The 11478-nt window shown below is 42.9% G+C and overlaps 1 protein-coding gene across 1 annotated transcript; it reads left to right on the top strand.

Annotated features, from left to right (window-relative positions):
- On the top strand, positions 10073 to 11470 carry LOC109820858 (probable LRR receptor-like serine/threonine-protein kinase At3g47570; the record flags this gene model as incomplete). Its single annotated transcript, XM_020387052.1, has 1 exon — positions 10073 to 11470. A coding segment is annotated over exon 1 (1398 nt), but the record flags the coding sequence as incomplete, so codon positions are not given.

Below are 11478 nucleotides of genomic sequence, written 5' to 3'. Positions count from 1 at the left end.
AACGATGGTGAAGCAAGATCTGTTGAAAATCAGCATATCCACCGTCGACCTGCAAAGACCTCAACAAAGACTCAAGTTCAGAAAGGTCCTGGCCAATGAGATGGAAAATATATCGACAACTCAGCGACGTCTAAAGACAAACAGCTCGCCCTCAAAAGAGAGAGCGACATCCGACTCCGGATATTCAAACGACTGGCGACTTAGTGTCCTAAGTCACACAGCAACGAAGATAGCTAATAAAGCCACGACTCGCCCTCGTCAAAACGGGAATGTTCAAAGATGGCTTTCCGTTTCGGTTGCCTTGTCCCCTGCAAAAGGCAACCTTTAAAATACATATGAGCGGAGAACAAGAATTCGACGTCATTCGGACGTTAAATGTTGACAAGTTGCGCTCCATGATGTACAAATTTCAACAATCAATGAAAAAAAATATCAAAGACCTAGTCAACTCTTAAGGGTTCTAGGCATTCGGCTTCTGAGTCGGATTTGAAAGACCTCGGCTCCTCATCAGGATAAGCCCAAGGCACAACGACTTCTCAGTCGGCAACCAAGCCCTCGGCTCCTCATCAGGATAAGCCCAAGACATAACGACTTCTCAGTCGGTCACCAAGACCTTGGCTCCTCATCAGGATAAGCCCAAGACACAATGACTTCTCAGTCGAATATCAAGATATTGGCTCCTCATCAGGATAAGCCCAAGGCACAACTGGTGGTCGATTCCTCAGGCTCTCATCGACCATCATGGTCAAGACCTTGGCTCCTCATAAGGATAAGCCCAAGGCATAACGACTTCTCCGTCGGTCACTAAGACCTTGGCTCCTCATCAAGATAAGCCTAAGGCACAACGACTTCTCAATCGAATATCAAGACCCTGGCTCCTCATCAAGATAAGCCCAAGGCACAACAACTTCTCTGTTGGCAACCAAGCCCTTGGCTCCTCATCAGGTTAGAAACTGAGACGGATTTTCATCTAGGTTGGCAACCTGGACGGAAATGCATCTAGGTTTCCAACATAGACATATTTCCGTCTAGGTTGACTTCCATCTAGGTTGATCACTCTAGACGGAATTTCGTCTAGTTTAAACCAATCTAGACGGATTCAAAATAAACGGAACTACGTAGACGGAATTCCGTCTAGGTGAACCAACCTAGACGGGATTTGGAGCAACCTAGACGGAAATTTCCGTCTAGGTTGCTCCAAATCCCGTCTAGGTTGGTTCACCTAGACGGAATTCCGTCTACGTAGTTCCGTTTATTTTGAATCCGTCTAGATTGGTTTAAACTAGACGAAATTCCGTCTAGAGTGATCAACCTAGATGGAAGTCAACCTAGACGGAAATATGTCTATGTTGGAAACCTAGATGCATTTCCGTCCAGGTTGCCAACCTAGATGAAAATCCGTCTCAGTTTCTAACCTGATGAGGAGCCAAGGGCTTGGTTGCCAACAGAGAAGTTGTTGTGCCTTGGGCTTATCTTGATGAGGAGCCAGGGTCTTGATATTCGATTGAGAAGTCGTTGTGCCTTAGGCTTATCTTGATGAGGAGCCAAGGTCTTAGTGACCGACGGAGAAGTCGTTATGCCTTGGGCTTATCCTTATGAGGAGCCAAGGTCTTGACCATGATGGTCGATGAGAGCCTGAGGAATCGACCACCAGTTGTGCCTTGGGCTTATCCTGATGAGGAGCCAATATCTTGATATTCGACTGAGAAGTCATTGTGTCTTGGGCTTATCCTGATGAGGAGCCAAGGTCTTGGTGACCGACTGAGAAGTCGTTATGTCTTGGGCTTATCCTGATGAGGAGCCGAGGGCTTGGTTGCCGACTGAGAAGTCGTTGTGCCTTGGGCTTATCCTGATGAGGAGCCGAGGTCTTTCAAATCCGACTCAGAAGCCGAATGCCTAGAACCCTTAAGAGTTGACTAGGTCTTTGATATTTTTTTTCATTGATTGTTGAAATTTGTACATCATGGAGCGCAACTTGTCAACATTTAACGTCCGAATGACGTCGAATTCTTGTTCTCCGCTCATATGTATTTTAAAGGTTGCCTTTTGCAGGGGACAAGGCAACCGAAACGGAAAGCCATCTTTGAACATTCCCGTTTTGACGAGGGCGAGTCGTGGCTTTATTAGCTATCTTCGTTGCTGTGTGACTTAGGACACTAAGTCGCCAGTCGTTTGAATATCCGGAGTCGGATGTCGCTCTCTCTTTTGAGGGCGAGCTGTTTGTCTTTAGACGTCGCTGAGTTGTCGATATATTTTCCATCTCATTGGCCAGGACCTTTCTGAACTTGAGTCTTTGTTGAGGTCTTTGCAGGTCGACGGTGGATATGCTGATTTTCAACAGATCTTGCTTCACCATCGTTGGTTGCCCCGTATGGCCAGTGTCCTGTTAATTGAGCCTTCAGAGGCTGGTGTTTTAACAGGAGACCAAGCAACTTTTGTGATGGGGGCTTCTTGTTGGTGAAATCCCAAACGCCGGTGCTCTGTTCCTTAGAATTTGATGGGATCATAGTTTCCCCTTGGGGATTCTAGGAATAGCAATGGCTAGACCATCCTGTGAATAGAGGAACCTTATTGTAGGGAGAGTGTGAGTCGCATGCTTCGATCACCAGTGCTTGCTTCGACTTTGGTGGTTTGAACTTCTGCCGGGGGGCCAGGGCTGGATTTCTTGAGGAGGTAATTATCAGGTGGCCCTCCAAGTTTTTCTCGCTATCTCATCCTTAGCAAGTAGGAACTCTCCTCTAAAGGTGGTGATGGTCCGAGGAGACTGCCACAAACTTGATCGCTGCTCCTGAGCTCGAATGAGCTATCGCCGATGGGAGCTTAAGCGATATTGGATCTAATCATAATCCTTGTTGGAGGCGGGGTTCTATTTTGTGATCCGACTCCAAGCTCCTTGGCTGTCTAGGAGGTGGAGTTCATCTGTGGCGGCAATAAGATGCCCGCGCTTCATTTTCCAGCCAGACAAGCACCATAGTGGTGTGTTTTCTCTAGGAGGGCCCTTGGGGTTCTGGCAGCGGGTCCATCTTCTGGTGGATGGTCTGCTTGGCAAATACTCCCCAGAAAGTTGTCGAAGCCCTTGAGAGCTATGCCTTGAAAGTGCTCTGATACCAATTAAAAGTGTTCTTTTAATTGGTATCAGAGCATTGTTGGGTCCTTTTTTTTATGATGATTAACAAACAATTTACAATTAATGTTGTTTGTCTAGTGTTTGTGTTTTGTATTTATTCTAGGCAAATAATATGTTAAATGTTGGATGGATTGCACCACAACGATCATATCAAATGGAGGTTGGCAGAATAGTGGAGTGAAACAATGTAATTCACGTTGAAGATCCAAGTTCAAGTTTCATCCGCAAGTTTACCAAGGCAAGCTATATTGAAGACCTTCAAGCTTGAGTATATAGTTTATAGTGTTTGTAGTATAGGTTTGTACTTGTGTGTTAATACTTTAAGCTCATATTAATCACACACACGTATTTGTTGATTTTATCAAAATATAGGTGTTTTTTGTGAAAACATTATTTTATTAGTTTATAGACTTCAATATCAGTTTATACATATTTTATTAAGTCTATAAAATTAGTTTATAAAGTTTCAAAAGTTGGTTTATGTCCAATGTCAAAAACAAGTGTTTTTCATTTATATGTTTTGGACTATTTTGTAAAATGAAGATATTTCTCATTTGGGAGGTTGTTTGTTGGAAATTTGCAGTAAAAAGACAATGAAAGAAAAATTGACTTGTATTCCTCTCAAAATCAATTACAATTTGGATTCCGATTACAAAAGAGAGGAGAATGAATTTGATTCTCCCCTTTGTTTAAAACTAGGTTCTTCTTGGTAGCGATGGAGTGCCTCCTTCGATTGCTTGTGTCGAACTTGCTCTCCGTTGACGATCCGACCGTCTTGATTCACTGGAACGTAGTCTTCTCCTCACGATTTGACGCTGTAGAGAACTTGCAAAGCAAGTTTGAAAATAACTCTTAACGAGTTGATAACTCTGAATGAGTTTTAGAAGAACTTGCAGAGCAAGTTTTGAACTCTGATCGAGTTGATAACTCTGAACGAGTTTGAAACTCTATGGAAGAGTTGATTTAAACCGAAAGTCGGTTATAAGCCAAGGGAATGCTCCTGTTTCAAGTCGCTGATCTCCAAAGCTCTCTGTTGCTGTGGAAAGCTCAAAGATGCCTGCTCTAGGATCCCCAAAAAAGTCAGCCAAAAAAAGCCCTTGAACTCAGTTGAGTTTCCCCCTATTTATAGGGGATTTAGGGGTGTAACCGCCCCCTTAAATCTCTCCTTAATGAAGGTTTAATGGGGTGTAACTCCCCCCCATAAATCTCTCCATGATAGGGTAGTGATCCCCTAAAATCTTGGGGAGAAAACGGTTCTGGAACCGTTCAAATCGTGCTTGAACGAGTTAAACGCTGAAAACAGCGTTCTGGGCTCGAACTGTGCGTTTCTGGACCTGAAACGCACAGTTGAGGTTGAAAAACGCACAGCTGGGGCTGAAAACGCACAGCTGGAGCTGAAAAACGCACAGCTGGGCTGAAAACGCACAGCTGGAGCTGAAAAACGCACAGCTGGGCTGAAAACGCACAGTTGAGGCTGAAAACGCACAGCTGGGCCCGTAAACGCACAGTTAAGGCTGAAAACGCACAGCTGGAGCTGAAAACGCACAGTTGAGGCTGAAAACGCACAGCTGGGCCCGTAAACGCACAGTTGGCCTGTTTCAGGCTAAAAACGCACAGTTTGTGCTGTTTTAGAGATGAACTCTGCGTTTTAGGCTGAAAACGCAGAGTTGTGCCTGTTTAAAGGCTGAAAACGCACAGTTGTGCTGTTTTAGAGATTAACTCTGCGTTTAGATGTTGAAAACGCAGAGTTGAGCCTGTTAACGGCTGAAAACGCACAGTTGTGCTATTTTAGAGATTAACTCTGCGTTTTGATGTTGAAAACGCAGAGTTAAGCCTGGGCGTTTTGACTCTGTAACGCAATCTTTTGTTTGTAGGAAATTTGAAGTAAAAAGACAATGAAAGAAAAATTTGATTTGTATGCAGAGTTAATCTCTAAAACAGCACCAGCTGTGCGTTTTCAGCTCCAGCTGTGCGTTTTCAGCCTTAACTGTGCGTTTACAGGCCCAGCTGTGCGTTTTCAGCTCCAACTGTGTGTTTTCAGCTTCAGCTGTGCGTTTTCAGCTCCAGCTGTGCGTTTTCAGCTCCAGCTGTGCGTTTTCAGCCTTAACTGTGCGTTTACGGGCCCAGCTGTGCGTTTTCAGCCTCAACTGTGCGTTTTCAGCCCCAGCTGTGCGTTTTCAGCCTCAACTGTGCGTTTTCAGCCCCAGCTGTGCGTTTTCAGCCTCAACTGTGCGTTTTCAGCCCCAGCTGTGCGTTTTCAGCCTCAACTGTGCGTTTTCAGCCCCAGCTGTGCGTTTTCAGCCTCAACTGTGCGTTTTCAGCCCCAGCTGTGCGTTTTCAGCCTCAACTGTGCGTTTCAGGTCCAGAAACGCACAGTTCGGGCCCAGAACGCTGTTTTCAGCGTTTTGACTCGTTCAAAGCACTAACAGAACGGTTTCAAAACCGTTTTCCCCACGATTTAGGGAGTTGTTTAAGAGGGGGCGGTTACACCCCACTCAGCCCATTGAGGAGCAGATTAAGGGGATAGTTACCACCCTTAATCCCTTATAAATAGTGGAAAACTCAACTGAGTTCGGGTCTCTTGGATCCTTCTTTTTGGGGAGCAAAGAAGAGATCTTCGGCTAGCTTTGGATCGGATTCTCTCTCATCAACAAAGGGATTTTCGGTCAAGGGCTGGCATTTTCGGATCTGGGACTTGGCAGCAAAGGGAGAGATCGGCATTCATCCTTTGGAGCATTCCTTGAAGCCTTCGGCCTTGGCTTGAGAACCGATTCTCGGTTCAAATCAACTCTTTTTCAAGAGTTTCAAACTCGATCAGAGTTATCAACTCATCAAGAGTTTTAAACTTGCTTTGTAAGTTCTCCACAGCGTCAAATCGTGAGGAGAAGACTACGTTCCAGTGAATCAAGACGGTCGGATCGTCAACGGAGAGCAAGTTCGACACAATCAATCGAAGGAGGCACTCCATCGCTACCAAGAAGAACCTAGTTTTAAACAAAGGGGAGAATCAAATTCATTCTCCTCTCTTTTGTAATCGGAATCCAAATTGTAATTGATTTTGAGAGGAATACAAGTCAATTTTTCTTTCATTGTCTTTTTACTGCAAATTTCCAACAAACAACCTCCCAAATGAGAAATATCTTCATTTTACAAAATAGTCCAAAACATATAAATGAAAAACACTTGTTTTTGACATTGGACATAAACCAACTTTTGAAACTTTATAAACTAATTTTATAGACTTAATAAAATATGTATAAACTGATATTGAAGTCTATAAACTAATAAAATAATGTTTTCACAAAAAACACCTATATTTTGATAAAATCAACAAATACGTGTGTGTGATTAATATGAGCTTAAAGTATTAACACACAAGTACAAACCTATACTACAAACACTATAAACTATATACTCAAGCTTGAAGGTCTTCAATATAGCTTGCCTTGGTAAACTTGCGGATGAAACTTGAACTTGGATCTTCAACGTGAATTACATTGTTTCACTCCACTATTCTGCCAACCTCCATTTGATATGATCGTTGTGGTGCAATCCATCCAACATTTAACATATTATTTGCCTAGAATAAATACAAAACACAAACACTAGACAAACAACATTAATTGTAAATTGTTTGTTAATCATCATAAAAAAAAGGACCCAACAATGCTCTGATACCAATTAAAAGAACACTTTTAATTGGTATCAGAGCACTTTCAAGGCATAGCTCTCAAGGGCTTCGACAACTTTCTGGGGAGTATTTGCCAAGCAGACCATCCACCAGAAGATGGACCCGCTGCCAGAACCCCAAGGGCCCTTGAAAATCAGCATATCCACCGTCGACCTGCAAAGACCTCAACAAAGACTCAAGTTCAGAAAGGTCCTGGCCAATGAGATGGAAAATATATCGACAACTCAGCGACGTCTAAAGACAAACAGCTCGCCCTCAAAAGAGAGAGCGACATCCGACTCCGGATATTCAAACGACTGGCGACTTAGTGTCCTAAGTCACACAGCAACGAAGATAGCTAATAAAGCCACGACTCGCCCTCGTCAAAACGGGAATGTTCAAAGATGGCTTTCCGTTTCGGTTGCCTTGTCCCCTGCAAAAGGCAACCTTTAAAATACATATGAGCGGAGAACAAGAATTCGACGTCATTCGGACGTTAAATGTTGACAAGTTGCGCTCCATGATGTACAAATTTCAACAATCAATGAAAAAAAATATCAAAGACCTAGTCAACTCTTAAGGGTTCTAGGCATTCGGCTTCTGAGTCGGATTTGAAAGACCTCGGCTCCTCATCAGGATAAGCCCAAGGCACAACGACTTCTCAGTCGGCAACCAAGCCCTCGGCTCCTCATCAGGATAAGCCCAAGACATAACGACTTCTCAGTCGGTCACCAAGACCTTGGCTCCTCATCAGGATAAGCCCAAGACACAATGACTTCTCAGTCGAATATCAAGATATTGGCTCCTCATCAGGATAAGCCCAAGGCACAACTGGTGGTCGATTCCTCAGGCTCTCATCGACCATCATGGTCAAGACCTTGGCTCCTCATAAGGATAAGCCCAAGGCATAACGACTTCTCCGTCGGTCACTAAGACCTTGGCTCCTCATCAAGATAAGCCTAAGGCACAACGACTTCTCAATCGAATATCAAGACCCTGGCTCCTCATCAAGATAAGCCCAAGGCACAACAACTTCTCTGTTGGCAACCAAGCCCTTGGCTCCTCATCAGGTTAGAAACTGAGACGGATTTTCGTCTAGGTTGGCAACCTGGACGGAAATGCATCTAGGTTTCCAACATAGACATATTTCCGTCTAGGTTGACTTCCATCTAGGTTGATCACTCTAGACGGAATTTCGTCTAGTTTAAACCAATCTAGACGGATTCAAAATAAACGGAACTACGTAGACGGAATTCCGTCTAGGTGAACCAACCTAGACGGGATTTGGAGCAACCTAGACGGAAATTTCCGTCTAGGTTGCTCGTTTTTTTACTAGTGATAATTGGGATGTAAATGTCTTTTTATGCATCTTTCTCTCTTCTTGTGATCTGTAACTGTCTATGACATTTCCTCTCCTTATCTTTAGGTAAGAGTTCATAGACCACATAGACATATCTAGCTATAATCTCTTCATTTTAATGCATCTTACACTTTGTTAGGGTACACACCAACAAGAACGCCTTAAACGGAGACACAAAAAACACAGAATAAAGACACAAAATCAATCACAGTACTCACAGATATACGTGGTTCAATCCTTCGGAGCTGCTCCACGGTGCAACGACGATGCTCAATTCTTTTATATTCCAAAAGAATTGGATCTAAGAGAACACTCTCTCTTGATCTAGATACACTCCAAGAACTCTCATAAACTCTCTCTATGTTTTCTCTCTTACTCTTCTATGAGAGTTGTTTCTAGGGATGAATTTTCCTGAATAGTTTAGGCCCAATTTATAGTGTTTGGGAAATACTATGCATAAATAAAATATTATCAGTGGGACCCGCCACTAATAATAAAATTTTTTTGAGACCCACATCCTTCATAAATTCTCAACAATGGCGGCCACCTAATTTGAGTTTTCTTCTTGTGGGGCCCGCCTTTGTGGGCCCCACTTTTGTTTTGTTAGGCTGACACCCTTGTCCTTGCTGGACAATCACATGTGCTTCATAGTAACATCCTATCAGTATTTCCTCAGTAATTAAAGATGCAGACCAAGAATATCGAAGCGTGAATACATAACAAGAGTTTGATCATATATCACGGAGAGCTTCCACTCTTGTATTTCCACAGCCTGTCAAAAATCTCAAAACAGAAACCTAGACCTTTGAAGTTTCTTCCACGGTAGAATATTCCAATAACTTCAATTATTGAAAGCGAGGCTACTGCTGACAATTCTTTGATGGTGCTAAACTTTTAATCGACTAAGCTTTTAGCTGAGGCTCGTGCATGAAGACCGAAAGACCTTAAAGCTATAAATAGATGGTAAGAACTCGATCGTGTACCATTCATATCACATTTGCAGAATCCATTCCAATGTCACAACAGTTTGTTTTTTCAGTGTTTACAGCTCTAGTCCTCCTCTCATGCCCTAAAGCTTCCACATCCACCCCCATCTTCCATTTAAAACATGACAATGTCACTGATCGACAATCACTTCTCTCCTTCAAATCCACGATATCCGGCGATCCTAGAGGGTCACTGGCCTCGTGGAACGACTCTCTTCATTTCTGCCGATGGCAAGGCATCACTTGTGGTGGCTTCCGACATCCTCAAAGGGTCATATCCTTGAACTTGAGCTCTCTTAATCTGGTTGGAGTTATTTCAGCGCCCATAGTAGACCTCACATTTCTCAGAAGGATTGATCTGTCGGACAATCAAATTAGCGGATCCATCCCACCAAGACATTGGTCGCCTTTCCAGTTTGACATATCTTTACTTGAGTTCGAAATTCTCTTGAAGGAATTATCCTGCTTCACTCTCTCACTGTCAAATTTCTGGGCGGGATAAAGCTCCACGTAAATTCAGTCAGTCTCAGCAATTGCTCACCTATACAGTATAATTTAAAAGAGCAATACCCTCAGCTGGATGTATAACCTTTTTCATTAACAAACCTTCTATTCTTTATGTTCTATCTCCTGTCTGGAAACAATTATATGGGCGCATCCAATACCATTGGAACCTACTTCACCCCCCCCCTGTAACTCAACTCCTCCTATAAATATTAGCTTAGTCGGCAGCATCCCATCAGCATAGCTAACCTCACCTCTCTAACTGTACACTTTACTGTACAATACACGACTCACGGCAGCATCCCACGCGAGCATAGTATCTTTTCTTTACTAGGCTTGCACTTGATCCATAACCAGTTTATCCAGGAAGCATACCCATTCATTAGCCGGCTTCTGACTAGACAAGAAACTCTGATTTGTTCCCAATGTCATTATCCAATGCATCTCATCTTGGAGAGATTGAACTTGCTGGAAATAGATTTACTGGCATAATCCCTCCTAGCCTCGGACGTTTATTAGAGCTGCAAATACTACTTCTCTATAGTAACCACTTAGAAACCGTGGCACCTGATGGATGGACATTCCTAACCGCTTTGACCAATTGTACCCAGTTGGAGTGGTTGGACATATCGTCAAATAATCTTAGTGGCATGCTACCGAATTCCATCGCTAATTTTTCCACCAATCTTCAGCATCTATATATGCAGAATACCTACATTTCAGGAACTATATCATCTGATATCGGAAATCTCGTAAACCTTGTGATATTTTCTATGGATGGAAACTTGCTTTATGGCTCTATTCCTTCAAGCATCGGGAAGCTTCAGAAGTTGCGTGAATTGTATTTGGACAAGAACAAGCTGTCTGGAGAGATTCCATCTACCATGGGCAACCTTACTCAATTGACTAAACTTTTTCTAGTTTTTAATGAACTAAGCGGAAATATACCAGCAAGTCTTGGAAAGTGCCAAAACCTAATATATCTAAATCTTGGATCTAACAAACTTACGGGTAATATACCCAAAGAAATAGTCTCCATATCCGGACTCTCCATATCTTTAAGATTGGAATCCAATTCACTGTCAGGGCCAATACCATCTGAAATCGGGCGCTTAATAAACGTGAATATATTAGATTTCAGCATGAACAAATTGTCTGGTGAAATCCCTAGCAGTCTCGGTCAGTGTCAAGTGCTGGAAGGACTTTATCTTGGTGGAAATTTCTTTCAAGGAAGTATTCCTTCTTCTTTAGCCTCGTTAAGAGGCATCCAGAGTCTTGATGTTTCAAGAAATAACTTATCGGGAGAAATACCATATTTCTTACAGGACTTTCATGGCCTAGACTATTTGAATCTGTCCTTCAATAACTTTGAAGGTGAAGTGCCACTACTTGGTGTGTTTGCAAATGCAAGAGCAGTTTCAGTTATTGGAAATAGTGAGCTTTGTGGAGGGAACCCAGGAATGCATCTGCCAGCTTGCCCTTCTGAACCCTTTAACAAGAAACATGGATCGCGTACAGTAATAGTGATCTGCGGGAGTACTATTTTACTTATATTTGTGATTCTTCTTTTCTGTTTCCTCATAGTCCGATGCCGTCGAAAAGGTTCAAGAAGAAAATATCTTGACTCATCACCCACAAGAGATCAATATGTGAAGGTTACTTATGGTGATCTAATGAGAGCCACAGATGGATTTTCTGAGGACAATATAATTGGGACTGGTAGTTTTGGTACAGTATATAAAGGGCTACTCGATGGTGAAGGTAGGAAAGTTGTTGCTGTAAAGGTATTGAACCTTCAAATACAAGGAGCATCGAGGACATTTATAGCAGA

The sequence above is a fragment of the Asparagus officinalis genome, chromosome 8, assembly GCF_001876935.1.
Source record: "Asparagus officinalis chromosome 8, Aspof.V1, whole genome shotgun sequence".
In the NCBI taxonomy this organism is placed as follows: domain Eukaryota; kingdom Viridiplantae; phylum Streptophyta; class Magnoliopsida; order Asparagales; family Asparagaceae; genus Asparagus; species Asparagus officinalis.
The sequence above is the reverse complement of the archived record's forward strand: the minus strand, read 5'-3'. Positions and strand labels throughout refer to the sequence as shown.